Here is a 27870-nt window from a genome sequence, read left to right as displayed (position 1 = left end):
CTTAAGACTACGGTTCTCTAAAGACTAATCGCCCGGCAGTGAGCGCCCCTCACCCTTCGCTTTTCAACGGAGACGGCTGCAAGTTGCGTCCTAGGTGTGATTTAGGCGCCTCCGGCCTTCCAGTTTCCAGTTACAAAAGTCCCAGGTCCGCTGATGCGGTTTATTGTGGCAACAGTTCCCGGCAACTGCCCAGACGCGGAGCGCCTCCACCCCAGGCTTTCAGTGCGGCAGGTGGGAGAGGCGGAGAGTGCTGGGGCGCAGGGTGCAGGGGCGCAGGGGCATGGGCGCAGGGTGCAGGGGCACGGTGCAGGACGCGGGGCGCAGGGGAGGGGGCGGCGGGGTGAGGTTCAGGGGCGCGGCAGGGAGCGACCCCCGGGGGCGCACCTGGAGGCCCGGCCGGAGGTGGAGCGCGCGGCATGGGTTGCGGACCTTCCCAGGCTGCTGAGGACCAGACACGCGTCCCCGCGCCCAAGAAGGGCTGGGATGAGGGATTTAAGGTAAAACCAATAAAACAGACAAGCAGGCACAAGGCCTTTTGCCACGCTTGGCGGGGGGGGCGACTGGAGTGGGCTGGAGCTGGGTCCGCAGGGGCCTCGCAGCCCTCCCGGTGGGTGGGCACAGGGTGGGCGGGATGGGAGCAGCTGTGCCGGTCTGTGTTTCACTGCTGTCGTGTCCAGGGCCCCGCTGCTGTAGGACTGGCTTTGAGAGCCTTTTGTGTGTCAAGAACTTGCGAAGTTGGTCACACCCTAAAAAGTAGAGCCATGCGATCCGCACAGAGCTGGGGCCGGCGGGGATTCTCAGGGGGAGGGTGGGAGATCCTGGGAGGTGCCTTATATTATCCGCTTCCGGAAAGTGGGCCCTTTGAGAATTACTTAAGGGCTCAAAGACACGGTAGAGGCCTTCCATCTGGCTGAGCCCTCTTGCTTCCCACCTGAGGACTCTGGGGCCCAGAGACGAGGACGCCTTGCCTGAGGCTGCACAGCTTGTTTGGGGGCAGAGCTAGAGATAGAATCTAATTTTCAGAGTCTCATTCCAGTACTCTTTCTGCTCCCTCTCTCAAGGTTGCCATCCTGGTAATTCTTCTGCCGGCATGAAGGGGAATTTTTTCCAGGGTGGGGCATGAAGGGATGGGTTGGTCCAGACAGAAATGAGGTCCAGGATTTCGTCCCATGCTCACCTCGGTCAGTATTCCACAAACCGAGCTGGGAAGGCACAACGGTACCCCTTGGAGAGGGGTCACCCAAAGGTAGTAATACCATATAACTGGTCTCCAAAAGCAGAATACTTTTAGGAGCGAAAAGGAATGCTATTAATAAATTTTCCTGGTCTGATTTAAGCCCATATTGTTGGCAGAAAACCAGGATTTACTGTCACCCTTCCTAAAGGGCATTTTTGGAGCTACTGTCTCAAGAGCACACCTTTTTTTTTTTTAGCAGACAATGTGCAAGGTGCCATTTGGTGCCACTTACAGCACCTACTGTGTGTGTGTGCGCGTGTGTGTGTGCACGCGTGCACACACACCCACAGCACACCTGCTGGGCTCTTGGAGTACATCAAAAAGCAAACTGGAAGCTGGTAAAGGCTGAAACTCAGGCTTAGGACCTGGCGCCCTTGTGGATGCCTGTGCCCAGGTGCCTACCCATCTTGACACTGTTTTCTGCTTTTGTTGTTGTTGTTGTTTGCTTACTTATTTTGAGAGAGAGAGAGCACAAGCAGGGGAGGAACAGAGAGAGAGGGAGAGAGAGAGAATCCCAAACAGGCTCAGCACCGCCAGCGCAGAGCCCGAAGAGGGGCTCACACTCACAAACAGTGAGATCGTGACCTGAGCAGGTGCTTAACCCACTGAGCCACCTGGCGCCCCTGTTTCCTGCTTTCTGTTGCAGCCACCTCTGTCTGAGTTCAGGGCCCTATTCCCTCTTACTGGGTCTTCCTGCCTCCCCCGTGAGCACAGGGTATTCTCTGCCTCCCACACTGCCATCTGTCTTCCTAAGAAAAAATTCTCCGGAGCACGCAAAACCCTCTACCCGCGGTCCCACCAGGCTTTGTAACGTCGTCCTGTCCAGCCCTGCACGCTAGAGGACTCTCGGGTCTGCCAACCCGAGAATCTGCAGGGTTCGGTCCCACCAGTCACGGACACAGTCCATGCTGTTCCCCATGCCATTCCATCCTCCTGGAATGCCCTCCTCAGGCCCCATTCCCAGGTCCCCTGATGCAATTCCTGCTTGTCCTTCAGCACTGAGCCCAAACACCACCGCTGTACCACTCGCTTCTCACACGGCAAATGTGTGTTTAAAGCTCCTCCTCCCTCATAGATTTACGGGCTTCTTGGAAACAACTTGGTCCTCTTACTTGCTCATTACTTCTGCTTTGATTAATATGCAGGAATACATTTTTCTCCCTTTCTCCAAAAACTGTATGAATATGATTTAAAATGTTAACCCATTGCGCTTTTCTCTTTTTTGCGCGAAAAAATCTTTTTTATTTACTTGACTGGCGTGATTACACATGAGACTTCCAGAGAAGGACATTTTCACCATTTGTGTTTCTTATCTGGCCATTATCATTTGTTTCATTTCAAGGTTATTACTGAAAATGACTGTTGCACAGAGCAGGAGAGTGATGAAAAGCAATCCTCTCTGAGTGTCAGATAAGCTGGGTCCCTGGAAGCCAAGCTTCCCTGGGTTTGGGAGGGTTTCTGGGTCTCTTCCTGAATTCCCTGGGCATGAAAGTCATTGCCTGTCTCCTGGGGTTTTGACAAGTCTCCTAACTGGTCTCCCTGGATCCTTCCTCCTCTGCCCACCCCCACCTGTGCTCCAGCTCCCGGCTTCGCATGACCTCCAGAGCCATTGTTCTAAAATCTGGTAATGTCATCCTCTGCTAAAAAAAACAGTTCCCAAATCATTAGGTAGGCACACACACCAGGGGTCAAAGAATGTGACTACCTCAGTTATGATTTCTGGGTTCACTGTTTGTTTCAGCTGTGTGACTTTGGTCAAGTTATTTAACATCTCTGCGCTTTGATTTCCTTATCTGTAAAATGAGGGCAATAATAAGAATAATAGTTATGTTACAGAGTTGTCACAAAGATTGATGAATTCAATTCACGTAAAATGATCGGATCAATGCCTGGCACAGAGTAAGTGCTCAATATGAGTCAGTACAATTGTTATTGCAGTGATTTATTTAAGATAAAGTCCTGACTCCTTAGCACATCTTACCAGCCATCTTTTTAAAAAAAATTTTTTTTAAACGTTTATTTATTTTTGAGACAGAGAGAGACAGAGCATGGATGGGGGAGGGGCAGAGAGAGAGGGAGACACAGAATCGGAAGCAGGCTCCAGGCTCTGAGCCATCAGCCCAGAGCCCGACGTGGGGCTCGAACTCACGGACCGCGAGATCGTGACCTGAGCTGAAGTGGGACGCTTAACCGACTGAGCCACCCAGGCGCCCCTTACCAGCCATCTTTGAGCTGCCTCCTGGCAAATTCTCTGGCTTCGTCTCTTCCCACACTCATTGCTTGTCAAACCTCACTACTCGTGGCTCCCCAAATCCATTCCGTTTCTATCTCCATGCTTTTGCACCTGCTGTTTTCCCTCCTTTCAGACCTTTCCCCGTCCTCCGTGCTGGGCCACATGCAGATACGTACCCATCTTTCAAGACAACTCAAGACCACTTTCCTGACCCTGCTCCCCACCCCGCTAGGCTACCACACTGGCAGAACTTATACCTTCTCCTACCATATTTCAAAACATCTTATTGTATTTATTCATGTCTGTGTTTGCTTCCCATCCTGAGTTGTTATTATCTTCTTGAGGACAGAAACTGTTCTTTGTCTCTGCAATCCCCCCTGTTTACTACAGCGCCTGATAAAGACCAGGCACTAATGACCATTTCTTGAGGGACCCGGTGTCCCTCCCACTCCCTCCGATCCTTGGTATCTTCTTGTCTCCTAGTTGCATAACTAGACCAACAACAGTCAGCAAGGAGTAAATTCAGTATTAAAATCACCTGAAAATAGGGGAGTCTGGGTGGTTCAGCATCTGACTCTTGACTTTGGCTCAGGTGGTGATCTCAGCTCAAGCCCCATACCTGGCTCCGGGCTGACTGTACAGAACCTGCTTGGGTTTCTCTCTCTCTCCTTCTCTCTCTGCTCCTCCCCTGCTCGCGCTCTCTCTCCCTCCCTCTCTCTCTCTCTCTGTCTCTCTGTCTCTCAGAAATAAATTTAAAAAAATAAAACTTAAAAAAATTATTAAAATAAATAGCCTGAAAATAGACTCAGAGTCAATTCACGCGTATACCTCCTTCCCCACCCCAAGTGGTAGACTTTGGAAATCTGATCCAGCCAAGGCGTAATCACTAATGAAACGCTCTCTAGCTACCATACAGTGCTATTTTTGCTAACTTCCTAAATGTACAGGCTGAACGTTCAGTGGTTCACCAGTGTCTTTAAAATGAGATGTACAGGTTTGCTTGCATGAAATATTTATGTTTCTTAGTGGCACAACTTTTAAAATATTCCGAATCAAACTTGTCAAGACTACTGACTTTGTCTTCACTTTTACCTTAGTCTAACATGGCAGATAGACATGGTAATAAAATAATGCATAATAAGAAAAGCATGGGGAACTTTTCTCAATGAGGGAAATGTTCTGTATGATGAACTCCGAGTTTCTGTCTTATTATGAAAGGGAACAGACTAGACTGGAATAGACAATCCCTAAGGACCCCTCACAGTTTCCCCCTAACCTTTGACAAGAAAGTTCTGGCTTATCATCAGTAAAAGGGACTAAATGACTTCTTCAAGTCCTGATTTTTAAAACAGGGTATTTTTGAGTGTTTTTGGAGGGTCGCTATTTGTTACAATATTCGTTAGACATAAACTAGAAAATCAAATGCTGAAGAATGCATTTTTTTCCTATATGTCTACAGACAAATATATTTATAAAATACACCTGCCAATAATGTGATTAAGGTTTCAGTCCAAGGGAGACATGACAGATGACTCCCTCCAAACTATTTGGCAAATGTGTTTCCCAAAAGCTTTAGAACAGAACCTATAACACTTCCAGACCGAAAACAAATATATGAAACACAAACAAAAAACAGCCCTGTCTGTAATTAAAAATAATACCTTTTTTGGAATGCTGATGATTCCCATGCATAACTGTTGGCTTAGAATTCACAGCTTTTCAATTCTAAAACTAATAAGATTGTATCCCCAAGACAATGAAGCATAAAATAGAATTGACACAAAATATAAACATATCGAATCTCTACTTCTTTTTTTTAATGCTTACTTATTTTTGAGAGAGGGAGACACAGCACGAGCAGGGGAGGGGCAGAGAGAGAGGAAGACACAGAATCCGAAGCAGGCTCCAGGCTCTGAGCTGTCAGCACAGAGCCCGACGTGGGGCTCGAACTCACGAACTGCGAGATCATGACCTGAGCTGAAGCTGGATGTTTAATCGACTGAGCCACCCAGACGCCCTTCGAATCTGTACGTTTGCACAACTTCATCTCCAGGAAACAAAGTCAAACCTCCCACCCACCTCCTGATCCCCTCCACGGCAGATAGACTTCTCATTGGTGTGAAAATATAAACCCTGCATGCATAGAAAGAATAAGAAAACTGTTTTTGCGATGCCCCCGAGAGGCATAGGTATAATTAATTTGTCAATATTTCTGGCCTTTGAACTGTGTCTGTTCTCAAGTCTAGATTATGAAATTGGGTTAAAATTTCCAGAATGTGTTGCACATAGATAAGATATTTGAAAGACATGCTTAGTTTTTCAGAGAGAAAAACCTTAAATTTCTGCTCTGGAAACTGAAGGCTGGTATATGTTATCTTATGCCCAAAGATTGTGCTTCATTTGCTGCCATTTAAGCTTTGGTCACTAACAGAGCTTGAAGGCAGACGGGATCTAAATTAGAATAAAGGGGTTAAGATTCTTGGTAAGGCCTGGATTCCTCACTTTGATGAAACCAATGAGGGTCACATAATTAAATGTGGAATTTAAATATATTCTGACTTGTGGGGTGCCTGGGTGGCTCAGTCATTTGAGTGTCTGACTTCAGCTCAGGTCATGATCTCAGAGCTCGTGAGTTCAAGCCCCACTTTGGGCTGCTATCAGCGAAGAGCCTGCTTTGGGTCCTCTGTCCCCCTCTCTCGCTGCCCCTCCCCCCTAGCACGTGTGCTCATGCTCTCTCTCTCTCTCTCTCTCTCTCAAAAATAAATAAAAGTTAAAAAAATTAAATCTATTTTTCTGGTTTGTAGATGACAGAATATCTTTGTGAAAAGCCACCTTTTAGATTGAGAATATTCGTGTGTGCTCTCAGCTCCAATATGGACGTGTTTTTGTTTGTTGTTGCTAAATTTTCCAAGGTCTCTGGTGGGAAATGTTAGATGGCAAAACTCGTCCCTATGTGTAACTCAGTGCCCTGCTATGTTCAAAAAACGAAGGCCTGGAAGACACAATGAGCTTGTGAAATTGCCTGCTTCACCGCCATTGCAAATATCGGTTTTCTTTTTTTTTTTTTTTAATTTTTTTTTAACATTTATTTATTTTTGAGACAGAGAGAGACAGAGCATGAGCAGGGGAGGGTCAGAGAGAGAGAGAGACACAGAATCCGAAACAGGCTCCAGGCTCTGAGCTGTCAGCCCAGAGCCTGATGCGGGGCTTGAACTCACAGACCGTGAGATCACGACCTGAGCCACAGTCGGACCCTTAACCAGCTAAGCCACCCGGGGCCCCGTGATCTTTGCTCTTTCCCGTCAGCATAGACTATGAGCACCTGAAAAAAAACCATCAGTCTCCTTGTCCTTTGTTATATGTAACAACATATATTTTTATATATTATATATTTACATATATATAAAATAACAATATATATTTTATATATCTGTAAATGTGTGTGTGCACGTGAGAGACCCCGTCTGATATAGTAAGATTATTATCATATAATAAAATAATAACACGTAATATACATAAAGACTTTTCCTGGGTCGGCTTACCGTACAGGGACTACACGGCAGTAACTGTGTCTATGAAGAAAGACAAATGGAGAGAGATAGAAAGAGCACATAATAGCTCTGATACTTTCTCCGTAGGCCATTGATATTTCGGATCTGTCGACTTTTTGTTGGCCGACTTGTTTGTTCAGTTGGTCGCGTTTTCATACTTTCCCATGTAGCCCTGAAGCACAGAACTAATTAACCCCCAGCACAATGAACTGATGTTGATTAGCTGCAGCCAGCATGTTATGTAAACACAGTGATAAGGAGCTACGTGCGTCTCCCCATGAACATTCGAACACTCGAGAAACCGTCATTGAATGACAGGAACCTGAGGGTGGGTGTTGGAGCCGCCAGGACCTGGCTACTGTGGTTTCTACTGAGCCTCTGAGGGATTTCACAGCTCTTTGGAGAGCTTTCAGAAAGTGGACAAACGTGCCTAGGTGTTTAAAAATCTGTGTGATTCTTATTGTGAGATTACCAAGGGTTTAATGCTGATGTCCTATTTGTCCCTCCTTTAAATGGAAGAGCTGGGGGGGAGAGGGTGTCTGCTGTCTTCCTTTCTAATGTTTCTTCCATCTCTTTCCCCCAGTTTCACTGCCACTGTCCTAGGTCACGTTCAATCAGAGCTCACCTGGACAATTGCAATCATTGTAATTGGCCGCCCTGCTCTGTCCCTTGCTTGTTTCCTTCAGCCCCCCTCATTTAAATGAACCCCAGTGATCTTTCTAAAACACATGACTGATCATTTTATTTTACTTCCATACACAAAAACCCTACAAAGGATTCCTGTTGCATTCAAAACAAAATCAAGCCCCTTTACTCATCACAAAAGACTTCCCTTTCCCACTCAGCATCTACCCCGTTCTACCTCCATCTCTCTGCTCCCCTGGAATAATTCAAGTTCATATGCTCACAATATTGTTTCGTACCCGTCTTTGTGTGCGCTTAACCTCTCTGTCTACAATGACAATTTCTCCTTGCCCACTGGAAACTCATTCATCAAGAGCCAATTCAAGCATCTTCTTGAACACCTCCTGCTGCCCCAAGAAGCTACAACCTGGTACAAGTGTACCAGGGAATTACTGGGAACCGTGGGGCCTTGGAGGTACAGTCCTGGGGACCTTCCAATACTCAGGGGAGAAGAAAAGCACCCCTTGGACCAACAAACATGAAATCAATAGACATGAGAAGAATAACCGGAAGGCGAAACTCTGTAGAAGTTGCTTATGTGCCTAGGTCTCCTGGGGACACTGAGGGGGCTTCACTGGTATGTGTGATGGAGAAGAGGTTGGCTGATCAACCCAAGCAAAGAAGGAAAGGCCAGCACTAGGAGAAAGGGGGCAGGGGAGTTAGCGAGGATTGGAGAAAACTTTTCCTGAACATACCAATATTTAGAACACGCTGCCTCTCCAATAAATGCCAACTCTTTAAATTGAATTAATTTAACTTTTTGGAACACTCACTACATTTTTCTTATTTTTCTTCTTTTGCTGGGGGACTATGAAAAATTTGACATGGGTCAGCATTTTGGAGTCAGTGGTTTCCTAAATCACATATGGACCCTTTTTACAGTGTATTGACGTATTTACAATCAGTGGAATTGGTATGGAAGAATAGAGATTCATAAAAGGAAGGGGTGGGATTGTAAGCCAGTGCAAGATTTATGGAGGACCCTCTGGAAACACATATGAATAGAAAATGTGTACATCTTTAGATGTAGGGATTTATTCTCATGGAATGATGGGGTGAATTCACACTGATATATATATGCACATATATTATGCCAGCATAGTTCATTATATTGCAGACATATACAGAAACACATATAGAAGCATATATAGAAACAACCAAGATGGCCGTCAGTAGGAATTGGTTGAATAAATTATAGTATGTTGTATAATAGACTACACTACAGTCATCAAATAAATGACTACTCCCCACCGTTAACTAGAATGAGGTAGACCTATATAAGCAAATATCCCTGACATATCCTTAATGGAAAAAACAGGTTATGGAAATATTAAATACCATTTAATATAGAACTTGATGTATATTATTTATATATAGCTTTCTTAAAATATAATCCACATATTATACAATTCACAGTTGTCACCACAATCTAATCTAATAGAACATTTTTATCCCGCCCACAAAAGAAACCACTACCCATTAGCGGCCAACCCCTACTTCCTAAGCAACCACTAAGTCTACACTCCGTTTCTATTAATTTGCCTATTCTGAGTGTTTGGTAACTGGAACAGTCTCCGGGCCTGGCTTCTTTGACTCAGCAGAATGTTGTTAAACGTCATCTCTGAGCAGCATGCAATAGTACTTTCTTTCTTCTTATTGCCAGATAAAATTTCCTGGTCTGGACACATCACATTTTATTTATCCATTCATCAGTTGATGGGTGTCTGGGTTGTTTCTACTTTTTAGATATTTTGAATGTTAATTCTGAACATTTGCGTGCAAGCTTTTGTGTGGATGTATGCTTTCATTTTGTGTGGGCGTATATACCTAGAAGTGGAATTTGGGGGTCATATGCTATCGCTCTGTTTGATTTTTTTTAGAAATTCTCAAACTGTTTTCCAAAGTGGCTGTACCATTTTACATTCCCACTCCACTGTACGAGGGCTCCGATGTCTCCACACCCCCGCTCACACTTCCTGTGTGTGTGTGTTTTTTTTCATTACAGTCATCCTGATGAATGCGAGGTCGTATCTCATTCTGGTTTTGATTTGCATTTTCTTAATGTCTAATGATATTGAGCATCTTTTCATGTGCTAATTAGCCAATTCCAATTTGTTTTTAAAGATTATATTTCTTTGAGCAAACACATCCAAGAAGTAATATACTAAGATGTTATTAGCGTAGACTATGGTACTTATTGTTTACCGTGTTCCTGTATTATTCAGGGTTCCACCAAAAGAATAGAACCAGTATAATGGTTGACTGGATGGATGGACAGATGGACAGATGGATGGAGAGATAGATAGATAGATAGATAGATAGATGTATTACAAGGAATTGGCTTATGCAGTTATGGGAGCTGGCTAGCCAAGTCCACAATTCACACGCTAGCACAGGTGGTCAGAAAGGACCCTACTGGAGCTAAAGGTACAGTCCACAGAAAAAACTTCTTCCTCAGGGAAATATCAATTGTACTCTTAAGGCCTTCAATTGATTGGATGAGGCCCATCCAGATTATCGAGCATAATCTCTTTTACTTAAAGTCAACAGATTGTAAACCTGAACCACATCTACCAAATACCTTCACGGCAATGATTAGATTCACGTTTGATTGGATAACAATACCATAGCTTAGTTGACACAAAACTGATCAACAGTTTCCTTTTACGTTATTTATTTCTTCAATGAGTCTCTATTGCTTCTTTAATCAGCATAAGCAATAAAGACAGTTTCATTTAAAGAAAACTTTTTTAGGGGAGCCTGGGTGGCTCCGTTGGTTAAGCGACTGACTCTTTGTTTTGGCTCAGGTCGTGATCTCATAGTTCGTGGGTTCGAGCCCCACGTCAGGCTCTGTGCCGACAGCGCGGAGCCTGCTTGGGATTCTCTCTCTGCCCCTCCCCCACTGTCTCTCTCTCACACACAAAAGACAAAAAAAAATTTTACACAGCTGTATCTTGTATCTTTACTCTTCACACTTGATGAACATGTTCAGCTTGGCGTCCTCCGGGGTGCTCAGCATAGTAGCTCGTACCTGATAGATTCCTAGTAGATAATATATTAACTTCTATTGCTGCTATAACAAATGATCACAAATTTGGTGGCTCACTACCACACAATTTTATTCTCCTCCAGTTCTGGGGGTCTGAAGTCCAGAATCAGTTCCACTGGGCTACAGTCAGCTGCGCTGGGGATAAAGTTGGTGGGTTGCCTTCAGGAATGAGCTTTGGGGAAAGAATCCCTTTCCTTGCCCATCCCGACTTCTAGAGCTACATTCTTTCATTCCTTGGCGGGTGACCCTCCCTCATCCGCTGCTGGTAATATCCTCGAATGTGTCTCTGCTTCCCTGGCACATCACCTTCTCCACGTCTGTAGCCACATCTCCCTCCGCCTCCATCTTTTAAGGACAATCATGGTTACACATAGGTCACCTGGATCATCCAGAATAATCATGCCATCTCAAGGGCCTTAAATTAATCATATCTGGGGGCAGCTGGGCAATTCGTTTAAGCATCGGACTTTGGCTCAAGTCATGATCTCACGGCTCCTGGGTTTGAGCCCCGCGCGGGGCTCTGTGCTGATGGCTCAGAGCCTGGAGCCTGCTTCAGATTCTGTCTCCTCCTCTCTCTGCCCCTCCCCCACTCACCCTCTGTCTCTCTGTCTGTCTCTCTCTCTCTCAAAAATAAACACACACTGGGGCACCTGGGTGGCTCAGTCAGTTGAGCGTCCGACTTCGGCTCAGGTCATGATCTCGCGGTTTGTGGGTTCGGGCCCTGCGTCAGGCTCTGTGCTGACAGCTCAGAGCCTGGAGCCTGCTTCAGATTCTGTGTCTCCCTCTCTCTCTGCCCCTCCCCTGCTTATGCTCTGTCTCTATCTCAAAAATAAACACACATTTAAAAAATTAATGATATCTGCATGCATGGTAACATGTACAGGTGGCTGGGGCTAATCAGCCTACTGCAGATACTCGTAGGCTAAATAATTGCCAAGCAGACCTTGTGACATTGTTTTCATTTTCCAAGAAACTGTTTTCTAAGAAATCTTGACTCTCAATGAGCCGTTCCCTCTTCACAGGCTGATGTCGGTGTGACTTATTCCGGGGAGAACCGCGGGCCCCAGATTGGAGCTGAATTACCCAAGGACCCTTTGAGCAGCCCCGAGGGCCTGGAAATACAGGCTCGGCTGGGAAGTTTACCTGGAACCACAACAGAAAGTCCCCCATTTCTTAGTGAAAGAAACAGAGGAATAAATTCAGGTAACAGCCCCCATGTATATTAATCTCTACAAAACACTATCTCTCTACATATATTCTAAAAGGTAGGGGCGCCTGGGGGGCTCAGTAAGTTAAGCGTCTGACTCTTGATTTACACACAGGTCATGATCTCACGGTTCATGAGTTGGAGCCCCACATTAGGCTTTGCACTGACAGTGGGGAGCCTGCTTGGGATTCTCGGTCTCCTTATCCATCTGCCCCTCCCCCACCTGTGCTCGTTCTCTCTCAAAATAAATAAATATTTTCTAAAAACACATATATACGTTATATAAAGTATGATGTATGCTAGCAACCCCTTTATCACAGTTTTGTGGGCGAGGCAGTGCTCCAAATAGCAAAATCCCTATTTCTGAGACATTAGGATGTAGCCTTAAGCCTTCATTGTGTGCGTACATAATGCTAACCATTACTCTTCTTGTAGATCAAGTAATTAAAACTATCTTACTTTTTTTTTCTCTCCCTCCCACCTCCCCTTTTTTTAACTAAGAGCCCTTACTGGTGGTTGGGAACAGGCCTTAGGAGGAGTCACACAGGCTTTGGTTAAATTCCTGTAAACTTCCACTGTTGTTAACATCTTTCCAAGAGAACGTTCTACATTTGAAAAAATAAATAAAACCTATGTCAAACTGTTTCCCCTGTGTCTCCCATCCAAAGCATCAGCGAATATACAAAACAAACAGCTTTCAAAATCATAAAAGAAGTAATCATGACCTGATGTGCTCCTTGGAAACTATTTTGATTTTTCCTACGGTTGTTTCTGCTTTACTTGAGTTACCCCCCCTGGTGTTGATTTGAGAGCTCCCGTTTATATTTCATCAGCCTCTGAAACCAATTGAGTTCAACAGAACTCGAGCAAAAGTGTTCTGTTTTATCTGGGAGGAAGCCTCGTGTGTCATTCCTCGCGGCCGTCATTTCTTCCCTAGCTACAAGTTAGAGCTGGAAAAGAGATGGGTTAGTAAGTGAGATTCTTTTCCTTGGACTTGGACGGCACAGTCTAGCTATGATAGTTTTCCTATTAGCCTTCGTCTTGTGCTTCTGATGTGAGGTCTTCGTGAGGTCAGAGAACGAGGTAGGAGGCTGGGGATAGAGCGGGGCGCCTCTCCTCCCTCCGTGTGTCTCTCTCTGATGATTCTGTGGACGGGAGCGCCGTGAATGCTCAATGTCTGTGGCCCTAGCAGACCGCAGACTGTCGGGCGGGAGGGGACACCTGGGTGCACCCTCCGTCAGTCCAGCCAGCAGGGTGGAGCCAAGAGACACGAGCCTGGGGAGGGAGTGAACCAGCAAAGCAGTGTTCCCCAAATGTGTTGTCGATTAGTTTCCAGAAAAGACCTTGCCCCAGAGTGCAGAACCAATGCCCCGAGGCTTACATTTGTCCTCTGTCCTGTTCCTCCTGTGTCCTTTCTGCATCCTTGCCCTGCCCAGCTACAGAACACAGTCGTTTAAAACTTCAGGTTTCGGGGCGCCTAGGTGGCTCAGTCGGTTAAGCGGCCGACTTCGGCTCAGGTCATGATCTTGCGGTCAGTGAGTTCAAGCCCCGTGTTGGGCTCTGTGCTGACAGCTCAGAGCCTGGAGCCTGTTTCCGATTCTGTGTCTCCCTCTCTCTGACCTTCCCCCATTCATGCTCTCTCTCTGTCTCAAAAATAAATAAAACATTAAAAACAATTGTTTAAAAAAAAAAAGATAAAACTTCAGGTTTCACTCTAACACTTCTCAAGTTACTTTCTTCTTAAAAAAAAACTTATTTTAAATAATTTCAGATATAAGTAAAGTTGCAAAAACAAAGAACGCCTATATTCTTTCCCCCGGATTTCCCAGATGCTAACGTTATACCACATTTGTATGTGATACAATTGCACATATCATGGTCCCCCCCACACACACATACACACTCACATACTCTCACACACACACTCTCACACATGCTCTCTGTCTCTGTCTCTCACACCCACTTTTTCTCTCACACACACTCACACACCCTCTCTGGCACACTCTCTCTCACACACACTCTTTCTGTCATGTAAACACACATACACACTCTCTCTCTTACACACACACACACACACACACCCCTAGATTGTTTCTAAGAGCAAATCGCAGACATAATGACACTTTACTCCTAAGCACAATATGTTTCCTAAAACAAGGATATTCTCTGCATAATCACGGTACAGGGATCACAATCAGCAAATTACCCCTTACGCAGTACATTGTCTCATCTGCATATTCAAATTTTATCAATGGTCTCACAAATGTCCTTTGTAAATAAATTTCTGGTTCAAGATCTAATCCAGAATCACACGTTTAATTTAGACATAATGTGTTTTTCTCCTTTAATCCAGAGCCAGTCCCACAGGTTTTCTTTGTCTTTTATCGGATTGATATTTTGGAGATATAAGCCATTGATTTTGTAGAAAGTTCCTCAGTTTGTGTTTGAGAATTCCCCATGATTAACTTCAGGTTATGCATTTTTAGCAAAAATACCAAAAATGACATTGTACCCCATTTGTACATCAAATCACAAGCTACATGGTATCTATATTTGACATTTATTGCTTTTTTTTTCCTTGCAAACACTTTTTAATGTAGTTAAAATCGAAGATTTCTCAATCTTTTCTTTTATTGAATCTGGATTTTGAGTCATGTTTAGAAAGTTTTTTCCTACACCAGAGTTTAAGATGAATTCACCTACATTTTCTCATATGACTTCGCTTTTGACACGCTTATGAAGAGTTTCCGATCTCGTGAAAAAAATGCTAGTGTATATGTTGACTGCATAGGAAACATAACTATGTTCAGTATCGTGTCTGATTTTTAAAAGTAAAATTTGATATATTAACAGTGGTAATCTCTGAATGCTAAGAGTATGGGCATTTTTCTTTTCTTTTTTCATTCTTTTCTATCCAAGTTTACTATGTAACCATGTATCACTTTCATGATCAGAAAAAAGCATAATGTCATTTTCACACATTTCCCCAATCGTCTTCAGCATCCCAAGAAATCATGAGAACTAGTTGAAATGACCATGATAGCTCAGGGTTCTCTTTGTAGGCTAGCGACTATCAGTGTCAAGCCAAATACTTTGGTGGGTTCAGAAAAATAATGGATCATGCAGTGGACCTCCTTCCATGACCTTGGGAAAGGAGTGGGGGGGGGGAGGGTGGCAGAGAACACAGATGTGGAAGTCGGATATTCTTGAGTTCAAACCCTAGTTGATTCTCTTCCTACCCATGTCACCTTAAGCAAGTTAATTCGCCTCTCTCATATAGTTTATTTGTACAATAAGGATAACAGTACCTCTCTCGCAGAATTCACAGTGTTATAAAGTATATAAAGTACCTAATATGGTGCCAGGCACATAAATGCTCAGTAAATAGTAATTGTTATTATTTTGGCCCTTCCAGGTAAATCCACCTTCTAAAAAAAAAATCCATCTAATTCTTTACCTCTAGCTTTAACTTTTCTCTGTGGTTTCAAGCTTCTAGATTACATACTTCAAAGACATGCTTTACGACTCTGTACCAAAATCTGTATATAGCTCTTTACAGTGGGAATCAAGTCTATTCTAGTCACATGCGAAGGTAGAAGGAAGACACAACACTGGACAAGAAATGACATTGTAGGCAATTTGTTGAAGTTACCCGCAGTGGTCAATTAGAGAAGTCTTGCGTAACAAGAAGGCAAATATTCTGAAGTAAGAGACATCTGGCTCGTGTGTATGTGTGCGTTTTTTCCTCTCTTCCCACTGCAAATTCACAAAAACTGTCTTTGTTAACCAGTGAGGTTAGAAATTTTCATTGCAAGACTCCGTCCACTAGACGGAATCAACGGGGTTACAGTGAGCACTTCATGATGATTACAAAATAGAAAATAGCTCATTTCTGAAGACTCATTGCACCTTTATTTCATGAGGTGAGTCCGGAAAACAGATGCTCGCTTATTTGGAGCACTGGGCGACTTGTAATGGGGGGATGGGATCTCTCTCATTAGTGCAGTTTATAAAGGCTCCCGGAGACACCGTTTCGGTGCCATTTTTAGAATCATTAATAAAAATTTAGCTGACATCACTTCACTTCAGTTCTGATTTGGTTCAAAGACTCTTTTCAGAAAGGCATTACTTTTACTTACATAGATTTAGCAGATGGCGTAATTGTAAGCTCAAGGTTGCGGAACTAGAAGTCTCTTGGCAACATCGCACTGTTTATCCTTTGTATACAAAGCATAGAAACCAAACTGCAACTCACAAGAGTCACTGAAAGAAGATCTCCTTCCTTGCTGTGCTCTAGCTTGGTAATTAGTGTCGAGAACCCATGTAGTCCTACCCCAGTGTATAAGTGTTGTTACAACAAAAAAAGTAGTACATAGCAGCACATGAAAGACTTTTTGTTATGTTAATATGGGGCTTGCTAAGCAAACCGTATATTATGGTGATGTGTATCCTCTAAAAGAACGTGAAGACTTTCAACTTCAAAGGATTCAAAGATTTATAATACAAACAGATATGTAGGTAAGAGTGTTCACCCAAGATTTAATGAAGCGGCATGATTTATAAAGCATCCATTTAGCATCCGATTGATAAAATGTTCATGCTTAAATTCCTATTTCTTTTTTCTTTTCCTTTGGAAGACCTAGTGACCGGTGGATTAATCCATAACCCCCAAGCCCCCGAGACCCGAGAGCGACAAAAGTCATCAGACATCCTGGAGGAATTAATTGGTCAAGGAATAATACAAAGCCACAGCAAAGTACTTAGAAATGGAGAATCTTATGATGTCATGGCAAGTATTCCTTAATTAAACATTAGCTATAAGCTAATAGTTATAGTTTAGTTCAAAAGTAATAGTAATAGTCTAAAATAGTAATAGAATATGATTGATCATGAGTTACGATTTCCAAAGTCACAATGCAGATTATAGCATTTATCTAAGCCAGGTGTCTCTCCCATCAATTCTTTCACCCATCTCCACATCATCCTTTTCCACGGACTCGGGAATGGCCCTAATCATTTTTTTTAAGCTTATTTATTTGCTAACTAACTTGGATGTAAATTAAAAAAATAAATAAATAAATTCATAGAAAATTTTACAAAAGAGAAGTTTATTTATTTAAGCAATCTCTACTCCTAACGTGCGGCTCAAGCCCACGACCCTGAGAGTAAGGGCCGCACAGTCTATGGACTGAGCCAGCCAGGCACCCAGCAACTGCCCTAATCACTGATGATAAAGGAATCCAGTAAAACCTATCTTCGGTCTTACTGAAATTGAGGGACAGCAAGCCCATTGAATAACATGCCTTCGTTCTTTGAAGAATTTTTATTAGGCATTGCCTGTGGACTAGGTATTGTGAATATAAAACTGAACTCTGATTTATCTAATAAAAAATAGGCCTAAATGCCAAAGCTAAAACAGATATGCTTACACATTTACATATGCACCTATATGTACACATGTCGATATTGACCCTAAGGTCAAACAGGAAGAAATGAATTCGGTCATAAAACTCCTCATACTCTTCTTTTTCTTTGTTGATTCATCTTGACTAATCGGTTGTAGTGTTTCCCTAGCGTGAGCAGAATTTTTACTCTGATTTTAACTGGTTGTGGCTGAAGTCTTGAGTCCTTAATTTTTTTTTTAATTTTTTTTTTAACGTTTATTTATTTTTTGAGACAGAGAGAGACACAGCATGAACGAGGGAGGGGCAGAGAGAGAGGGAGACACAGAATCGGAAGCAGGCTCCAGGCTCTGAGCCATCAGCCCAGAGCCCGACGCGGGGCTCGAACTCACGGACCACAAGATCGTGACCTGAGCTGAAGTCGGACACTCAACCGACTGAGCCACCCAGGTGCCCCAAGTCCTTAATTTTTTAATAAGTTCTGTCTAAACCTGTAAAGACGATGGCAGGTGTTGTTTGTTCTGCTTTCTCGAGTGTTCGTTTGTTAACAAAGCTCCCAAGCAACCCCATCGCCTAACGAAGGTGGAAAGAAGAATTAACAGAGAAAAGAAGCCTAGGGAGAGATGAGTGGGAAAGACAAGAAAGACACAGAAAGGATGGAAATGGGGACCAGAAATAACATTGAAGGCTCCTCAATGGTCGCCCATCCTTGTCTTGTAGGGAAAACAATCAACTGCGGACAAACAGACACATTATTTAAATCAAGTATGCCACCTAGACCAAGTCACTTAAGTGTTTGAACAAAGGTAATTTCCTTCTCTGCGTGTAGGAATTGCTTAAGACTCATGAATAAAAACCAAAGTGGCATTTTCTCTTGAAGAAGAAAATACAACCTGCAGAAGGTATTTGGGGAAAAGAGAGGAAATCGATAAACCTCACGAATGATGTTATCAGGCTGCGAATAATCAGAGGGTGTCGGGGACAGGGGAAGGTAAAAATAGATTATATAGTGGAAAAGATAATACCAATATAATGACAGTTCACATCTGTGAGATGCATGGCACTTTAGAGTACAGATCTTATTTGAAAGTACTAGAAGATGGGTCTTTAACATGGAAAAGGAGGGGGAGAGATTCTTTTCCAGCTATAGGTGAGTCTCTGGGGGTCAGAAAAAAGGAAGGTGTGTCAAAAGAAAAAAGACAAGAGAACAATTTGGAGGAGGATAAATTGTGGAAACTTTCAGTCGCTAAGCGATGCCCTCTTCAGGGAAATGCTATAGAAAATTGATGCTAACCGCAATGGGAATAGCATTAAAATATTTTCCAGTGATTCAGATGCCAGAGATGGAGTCCAGACTGAGACCTTACAAGGGCACGACAAGGTGAATTAACATAAGCCACCTCGTGAAAGAAATGTATCTATGTAAAAAACGAAACTACAGGCTTGACTTTCAATACCATCATTAAGTGAGCCAAAGATGATGAGTGTGTTCATATTCTGTAGAAATGGAACAGTTGTCAGGAGCCTAGTTGGACTGTTCTCAAAAGGATTTCAATGTGACAGGAGGTAGGTGAGAATAACACAGCTCTTTGCTTTTGTTTTTTGCTTTTTGCTCCGCGCTTGGGCCACGATGTCCCAGCATAATCTAGATTTGCAAAAAGCCAACGCAGTAACACACGGCTGTATGTTTTATCACCTAGAGCAGTGGTCCTTAACCTGGCTGCACATTCGAATCACCCAGGAAGCTTTCGAAAACCCCAGGGGCGCCTTGGTGGCTCAGTCGGTCAAGCATCCGACTCTTGGTTTTGGCTCAGGTCGTGATCTCACAGTTTGTGAGTTTGAGCCCCACATGGGGCTCTGTGCTGACAGTGAGGAGCCTCCTTGGGATTCGCAGGGTGCCTAGGTGGCTCAGTTGGTTGAGCGTCCCACCTCGGCTCAAGGTAATGATCTCACGGTTCGTGGGTTCAAGCCCCACATTGGGTTCTGTGTTGACAGCTCAGAGCCTGGAGCCTGCTTTGGATTCTGTGTCTCCCTCTCTCTACCCCTCCCTCCCTCGAGCTCTGTCTCTCTCCCTCTCTCAAAATTAAATAAACATTTTAAAAATATGTTTAAAAAAAAGAAAAGAAAGAAAATCCCGGTGCCTGGGCCCCCCTGGGACCAGTGGCTGGGGATGGGCTCTGGCCGCAGTGCTTTCGAAAGCTCCCAGGTTATTCTAGTGGGCAGCCCAGGCCAAGAATCACTGCCCTGACTTTTCTACCAATATACACAAAGCCCTCAAATTCATTATAAAGCTGGAAAGTGTTAAATCTTTTGAAATGAAATCCCCCATGTGTAAGAATTCTAAAAGATTCCTGAAAATGTAACATACTTCCAGGAAGAGGACAAAGAGTATCCCCAGGAACACAGGGAAATGAGGGAGAGGTATAATTGCTTAGCGTCACAGGTAAAGTCTCTTACGGTTCAGCTGTAGCTGAGAACATGCATATATCAGACACCAGGTGCCTTCATATTTTGGCAAAAGTTTTGAGCCAATGTGAAAAGATGAGTAGTGAATACTGAAAAGGGAACATACTAAGAACGGAAGTATTATTGGATAGTTCATGCTTTTCCTATCCAATATTTAATAATATTTTTAGAAAAAAACAACAGATGATAAAATTGGCTAAAAATGCAAACCAAAGGGATGTTAGTAATGGCAGCAGTTATACAATGTGATGAAGCCATGTAACACGGTTTCTTCATTGGTCCCCCCAAATCTTTTAAATCAAATATTATGGGGGAAAAATAGAACAATAAATGTGAGAATACTTTAAAAACAAGACTTCTAACATATACCATTAGTATAAATACCAGGGAATGTTAGATCTGTCCCCTTCTTTTTTTTTTTTTTTTTAAGTTTATTTGTTTTGAGAGAGAGAGAGGAGGGGAGGGGCAGAGAGAGAGGAAGAGAGAGAGAATCCCAAGCAGGCTCCGCCTTCACAGCCTCTGCAGTGCTAAGCCCGATGCGGGGCTCAAACTCACAAATGGTGAGATCATGACCTGAGCGAAAATCAGACAATTAACCGACAGAGCCACCCAGGCGCCCCAGATCTGTCCCCTTCTTTAATTTAGTTCTCATGTAGAGTGAAAAATAAGATAGGATGCTGAAAAGTGAGGTCCTCCATTCATCTGCTGAATTGGGGGACCCCCCTGTGGGTCAGCCTCTCCCTGGAGGTCCAGGGAAGTATCTATCCACAGGCCCCCATTCGTCTTTTTTCTTAATTGTTATCATTTGCTTCTTGGCAAGTACTACAACAATTTCACAGTGCCCCTGGGGTAACATGATTTCAAACAGAGTCATACTAATAGAATTTACTCTGAGTAACTCAGAAAGAATTAGATTGATATAATTAATTATAATATATAATGATATAATATTAACCTAAGTATCAGACTAAATGAAATTTTTAGTATATTTTTAAATATTCTAAAGAGACTTAAGTGGCTGTATCATAAATGTGTATGGACTTTATATGCACATGTCGCTGTGTGTCTGGATTGGTACAGATCTCTACAAGAAGTGTAATTGGCTCTCATTTATCCACATTGGTATTATCCACTTGAGGTGTCTTTTATCCCAGACTCGTTTTTTCCTTGCCCCTTAGCCTCCATACACAAGACTCCGATTTCTCTGTTGACTCATTCTGTCTCTGGCCAAAGTGTATCCCCTTCTCTGGGCAACTTTTGCCCTTGGTAACCTTCAGTGCAATTAGGGAGTTCGTCTCTCTTGCATCAGAGTCCCTACCATTACTCGTTGAACCTCACGGGGAGTTTTTTAGGGAGGAGGAAGTGGGCCGGGTAAGACTAATGTCAGCTGACGCTGTGACCTTGCTGGGAGGTCTCATGGGGCTAGAGCAAGAATGGCAGGTCTCCTGGAAGCTTTGACCCGTTCTATGCACAAGACTTTGGGGAGGGAACATAGCGACAGTAGGTTTACCTGTGGATCAACAGCTAATTAGGGAAACTCCGAGGGCTACATGGTGGCCACAGGAAGTAATGTATACAAGCCACGTTAGCTAGAAACAAGATCCAAACTTCATCACAGCATCTTTGGGTGGGACAGTCTTCGGATGGTATTCTTAAAGGAAATAATTGAACTAGTAACTTCCACAGGTTTAGGGTTTTTATAGGGAGCACCCTCTCTAAGCATCATGCAATTATTGTTATTTTTAAGTGCCAACAGTTGGTAACGCCTGACTTTATAAAATCCAGTGGGAAAGAGTACGGATGTTTTCCCTCGGGGCTTCCAAGGCTTTTACTTCAAATGTCAAACTCGGGAAAGGATGAGGGTTGCCCAGGTTGGATTAACTTCCGGAAGCGGGAGGAAGTACTTGATTTCCTAGGCATCATTTTGAGCTAAAGCCACAGGAAGAGTCCACCCAGACCAGAAATCCCAAGTCTCTCAGAACCACTCACCTACTCCTTTCGTTAAGATTCAGACTCCTGTGTCAAGCCTCATGGAGTCTTTCTTCACTGAATCTGGGATTACCATTTCACGTTTTTAGCCTTCTGTGAGTGAACTTCCCTAAAAAACTGTTTTCATACTAATTTCACAGTATCTTTAGTTGAGCCACTCTAGCAAGTACGTCCCTCTTTGCAGCAAATGGCTTTTGCCAGGAGGGAGCCTAACAGCCAATTGTCATATAAATAATACAGTGATGGGGGAAGGGGAACTTGCTTTGACAGACATTCCACAGTTTTCGTGTAGTGAAAAACTTCTCACCACATAAAACTGTCTGATGGCTGTAAGTGAGCCAAAGCTTCAACAAATGGTTCCCTCTGAACGGCTTTCTGAGAAGCATGGTTCTTAAACCTGGAGGGAACCTTAGCGGTCCTCAGCCCCCTCACTATTTTTACATGTAAGAACATGAAGTCCGAAGAGTAGAGCTGTCTTGCCTCAGGGGACACCATGGGTATTAGAAGTCGACCCGGATTAAAGCCCAGGCCGCCTGCTGGCCCATTCCTGCCCTTCAGGACAAATACTCTATCTTGGTGATGATTCTGTGTGCTGTCATTGAAAAAAGTCACTGCTTGGGGACACCTGCGTGGCTCAGTTGGTTAAGTGTCTGACTTCAGCTCAGGCCACGATCTCGTGGTTCATGAGTTCAAGCCCCACATTGGGCTCTGTGCTGACAGCTCAGAGCCTGGAGCCTGCTTCGGATTCTGTGGCTCCCTGTCTCTCTCTCTCTGCCCCTCCCCAGCTCGTGCTCTGTCTCTCTCTCAAAAATAAATAAACATTAAAAAAGAAAAGAAAAAAAAAATCACTGCTTGAAGACATTCACAGACATTTCTCCAAAAAAAGACATCCAGATGGCCAACAGACACATGATAAGATGCTCAACATAACTGATCATCAGAGAAATACAGATCAAAACCACAATGAACTATCACCTCAAACCTGTCAGAATGGCTACAATAAAAAACACAAGGAACCACAAGTGTTGGTGAGGATGTGGAGAAAAAGGAACCCTCCTGCACCATTGGTGGGAATGCAAACTGGTGCAGCCACTGGGGAAAGCTGTATGGAGATTCCTCCAAAAGTTAAAAATAGAACTACCCTATGATCCAGTAATCACACTGCTGGGTATTTACTCAAAGAATGCTAAAACACTAATTCAAAGAGATCCATGCACCCCTATGTTTATAGCAGCTTTATCTACAATAGCCAAACTATGGAAGCAGCCCAAGTGTCCATTGATGGATGAACGGATAAAAAAGTGGTAGGGTAGGGGCGCCTGGGTGGCTCAGTCGGTCAAGCGTCCGACTTCAGCTCAGGTCACGATCTCGAGGTCCGTGAGTTCGAGCCCCGCGTCGGGCTCTGGGCTGATGGCTCAGAGCCTGGAGCCTGCTTCCGATTCTGTGTCTCCTTCTCTCTCTGCCCCTCCCCCGTTCATGCTCTGTCTCTCTCTGTCTCAAAAATAAATAAACATTAAAAAAAAAAAAAGAAAGAAAATCCTGTGAAATAAGTATCATTACACCCACCGTTTAAGTGACAAAAGCGAGTTCACAGAGCTTAAGAACTCACGCAAAGCACACCTTGGCCAAGTCAGGACTCAGACCGAGGTCTGTCTGAGTCTTGACCTGGCATCTTTTTCTAACATGCTAAACTGCCTCTCTGGTGTGTTTTCTCGGGACCAGCAGGCTTGTAGCATAAAGAGACTCTTTCAGATATTACAATGGATATCAGTGGCTCCTTTGCCTTTAAAAGTCTTTGGAGAAATTACCTAGAACAATCAGTTTACTTTATCATGAACTGGAAAGATGTCATAGAACTAGAAAGATGTCCATAGCAAATTAAGTAAAGAAGGCAAACTGCACAGCCTGTAGAGGGTATCATTTCATTTACGTCTGGTTTAGCGTTACAGTTGTACTGCACATACATATGTCCATAAATATATGTGCGTAGAGAATGCCTGGAAACACACATACCGAATTCTTTCACATAGTTCATGCTGATGAGTAGGACTGGGGGCCAGGGGGTTCAACAGAAGACTATGCAGTTATTTACGTGTCACGTTACTTTTTCCTAACTGATGTACGTTATAGAAAACTAATTTTTAAAAAGAAAAAAATGTACATTAAAACTTTCTTCATAAACCCTTCACGACACTTTTCCTTTTTTATAACTAGAAGTTGTCATCAGAAAGTCATTATCGCTGCTTTGAACTTTGGAAAGGGTAGTCAGTCACATGAAATAGTTGGGGATTTTTCCTCCCGTCCTGAAAACATTCACAGAGTCCTGACGGCAAAGGCCAGCCCGAGGTTGCTGCTCGGGTTAATTTTCTCCTGCATGAGACCCAAAGTACTCAAAACCGATCTCGATCCCAAGGGAAAGGCGTTTCTAGCTGTGGCAGATTACAAAATTACCAGGTTTCACTTTTGACCTTGAACTAAGCATTCACTCATCACTCGTCTGCCACCTTTTCCCACCTGTGTTCATTCTCCAGAACGTTTTCTTCTCGTGAGCCTTCTTCCAGCTCCAGAACGTTGTTGCGTTCTTTAATGCGTTTTAGAAAGAGCCTGTCTTTCCTTCTAAGCATCTAATAGACCTTTTTTTCTCTTTTCGAAGAATTAGTTCTGTGGTGACCAGCGTTCACATCGTGATCTTTAAATCTGCCAACGTATCTGTTCAGATTTTTAGGATCGACAATGTACACTGTGTTGATTCTACCTCTCCCATCTCTCTCCTCCACCAGTGAATATGTCTGTTTCTCCCTTTTGTTGTTTTTTTCCCTTTTCTTCCTCCAGGCAAACATGACCGAGAGGCCTCTGAGAAAGCCTCCAGCCAGGCTGAAAAAACTTCAGCTCAAAAAGGAAGCAAAGGCTTTCACAACGAACGATCCAGAAGAGAAGGTGCAAGCGGTGGAGACGCACAAGAAGGTACCTGAGCTCTTGTGTCAGTGTGTGCTACCTGCTGAAATGAGCCCACGTAGGCCTTTCCTATCTGCAGCTTGAAGATTCAGATTCAGTGTCTTAGTGATCTGTGCTTCCGAGGCAGGATGCTTAATTTTCCTTTAATTCTCTTTGTGTGGTGAAGGAGGGAGGCAACATCTTGAAGCTGGCTGAAGTATTGTCTCATCCGAATAGCCTAAGGGAGCATTGTTCAATTCTCAGAATGAAGTATGGAGCTTTCTTCTTTGGAAGAAGAAAAGCTTCATGTGGGGTGGGGATGGGAGGGGGGCGTGGGGTGGAGGATAGAGGCCGAGAGGAGGCCGTGCAGACCATTAGACCAACACCTGCTCCATCACCGCCCCGGGTCCCCATCACCCTCTGTCCCCCATCCTGCCGGGAAGCAGCTTTCACAGCTGTGGTCTGACAGTCTTTGTCTCCATCCCTTTACCTGGCCTCTCGGGGAGCAGGGACTCCCCATTCAGCTCCACTAGGGTAGGGAGTGTGCACGTGTCTTTAATAGTGCAGTCAAACCTCGGATTGCGAGTAACTTGTTCTGCCAGCGTTCCGCAAGACGAGCAAACGTCTCTAATGAACTTTAACTTGATAAACAAGCCATGCCTTGCAATATGAGTCATACCTGAACGTCACACGATCACAACTGAGCCAGTGGTTCTGAAATTCGCTTTGATGTACAAGTGGATTACCAGCCTGTTTCCGGAACGAATTATGCTCGCAAACCAAGATTTTATGTAGTTCCTCAACACATGTTTGTGAAGTGACTGAATAATGAAATGGAAAATCACACAGGTTAATTTCAGGCATATTAATGAGAACTCGGAGGAAGTTATTGGGGCTCATTTTCATTCTTTTTTTCAGACTAAAGAAGAAGAAATGAGAAAAAGGCTAAGGAGTGACCGACTTTTGTCCCCAGCCAATCATTCAGATGCAGCTGAGCCGGACGGGGCTGAGGTTCTGTTTGCCAAAGGACCTCACGCTGTGATTCTGCTGTGTTTGAGTCTGAGCCGTCTGACCCGCAGGGAGGAAAGCCTTTGAAAGGGAAGAAGAGTCCTACAGCATCGAGTGATAGAAACTTCAATTATGAAGGATTTGGGGTGGTGGAGTCAGATGTGTCTTACAACCAAGCAGATGATGTATTTGAATAAGCCATCTTATGTGGATTTCATGAAGAGACATCCATTCTCCCTGATTGTGACAATTTTAGTCTGTCTCGTGTTTTTCTGGAGGCCTGATCTCACCCCACTGGGATTTGCCATGGGTTTAGGAACGATTGTATAATCTGCATGGGCTGAACTTGGCTGAGTCAATTCAATATCTATGCTAGCTAGCAAAAGGGGGAGGGGGGGGAACCCAGGAAGATCTGACTGGCTTCCACATTATAAAGTTGGCATTCTCTTCCAGTGAGGCTTCAGACGCTATGAAGACATCTTCATGAATACTTTCCAGCTTACGTTAATGTGTTTGTGCCAGATGAAACCCTTCTTTTTTGCTCCTGCCCCTTGGCCATGTCCACCCTCTGAGGGTCCCTTCAGACAAACTGCACAGATTTGTATCACGTGTTTGAATGCTTATCTGTGTGTTTCGTTATTTCTTCTCATTCTGTGTTGTGAAGGATGGAAAGCAGTATCTTGAAGCTGTTTGAATTACACTTTCATCCATACAGCTTAAGGAAGCAATATCCAATTCAGAGAATTAAGTAAGAAAAAAGACAAACTTCACTAGGCTCTAGGGGTGGGGGATGTCCCGGAGGGGGGTACAGTGACAGGAGGCCCTGTGCCTAATTCCCCCATGGGAGTCTGACAGGTTTACATTCTTTTTTTTAATTTATTTATTTGTTTATTTATTTTGAGAGAGAAAGCGTGTGTGCAAGCAGGGGCGTTGCAGAGAGAGAGAGAGGGCGAGAGAGAATCCCAGGCAGGATTCCCAGGCCCCATGTGGGGCTCAATCCCATGAACCGTGAGATCATGACCTGAGCTGAAATCAAGAGCCTGGCACTTAACCGACTGAGTCATTCAACTGGATCTCTACAAAGGTTTCCTTGGTCCCTCTACCACAGTCCTCTGATCAAAACCCTTTCCTGGGTGCCTTTCATGGTCAAAGCGGAGTCCAGAACCCTTTCTGTGACTGGTAAGGATCTCTGCTTTCACAATTCACTTGTGCTGAACTTGAGCCCCTCAGACTCATCACACAGCTTCCCCTCCGCTTCAGGGTCTTTGCACGTGCAGCTCCCCTCTTCCCCTCTCTCCCTCTCGCTGCTGGAGCCGACTAATGCCTTCTTGTTGTTTGTGTCTCCACTCAGACCACTTAGTCCAAAGCTCCCGGTCTGGGTTGGTGCCGCTCTCTTCCAGTTGACTTTCGGCACCCTGGCCCACTCACCTCTGCACTTGCCACCCACTTGAAATCGCCTGATAGGTTTTCAGCTCTACCACGAGATATTTCGGTTTTAGCAGAACAGGAGATGAGTGCCTTGTTCACAGTTGCATTTTTTTGTCCCTCCGAAGGTGAATGGCACATCATAAGTGCCGTGTAAATATTTTGTTAGTGGATGCGTCGGTGTCCCCACACATCTCCCAGAAGCAGGACAGCCCCCAAAGATGGGAACCGGTGGCTGGGGACAGTGCAATTTGACTGGAGGGCCACGAGGCACCTGCTGCTTATGCATTCCCTTTGGGATATTGTAGGATTCGGGATCCGGTAGCCAGGTATGATGGTGGTATGATGGAGGGACTTCTTTCAAAACCCATTCCGGAACCCAAACCTTTAAGAACCACAATCTCCTTCTTACAATGGGACCTGCAGAGCCCTGGTCCAGGGCAGTCTGTGTCTCCATTACCTTATATGTTAATTTGGGATAACCGCTTCCATCAACCCAAATGAAATAATGGGTCTAAAAGTACTGTGTAAACTAGAATATGCCATAATATTATAGAATGCTATTTATGTAAAACCCCAGGTGGCCAACATGATGTTTTCCATATTGTCCTGAGATTTTTTTCTGGCAGCTATCTTGTGGTGACATGTGATAATCTTACAAAATATTACAGTAGCTGAAATGATT

At 44.0% G+C, this 27870-nt stretch overlaps 1 protein-coding gene across 1 annotated transcript; it reads left to right on the top strand.

Moving 5' to 3' along the window:
• Nucleotides 1–337: 337 nt before the first annotated feature.
• STMND1 (stathmin domain containing 1) lies at nucleotides 338–26677 on the top strand. The gene is given in 6 exon segments (XM_042937836.1): nucleotides 338–497; nucleotides 11777–11957; nucleotides 16599–16750; nucleotides 24651–24782; nucleotides 25671–25779; nucleotides 25782–26677. Coding segments are annotated over 6 exon segments (831 nt in total). The 5' UTR covers nucleotides 338–416; the 3' UTR covers nucleotides 25958–26677.
• The last annotated feature ends 1193 nt before the right edge of the window (nucleotides 26678–27870 follow it).

The sequence above is a fragment of the Panthera leo genome, chromosome B2 (assembly GCF_018350215.1).
Source record: "Panthera leo isolate Ple1 chromosome B2, P.leo_Ple1_pat1.1, whole genome shotgun sequence".
Classification (NCBI taxonomy): domain Eukaryota; kingdom Metazoa; phylum Chordata; class Mammalia; order Carnivora; family Felidae; genus Panthera; species Panthera leo.
This window is presented reverse-complemented; position numbering and strand designations above follow the sequence as displayed.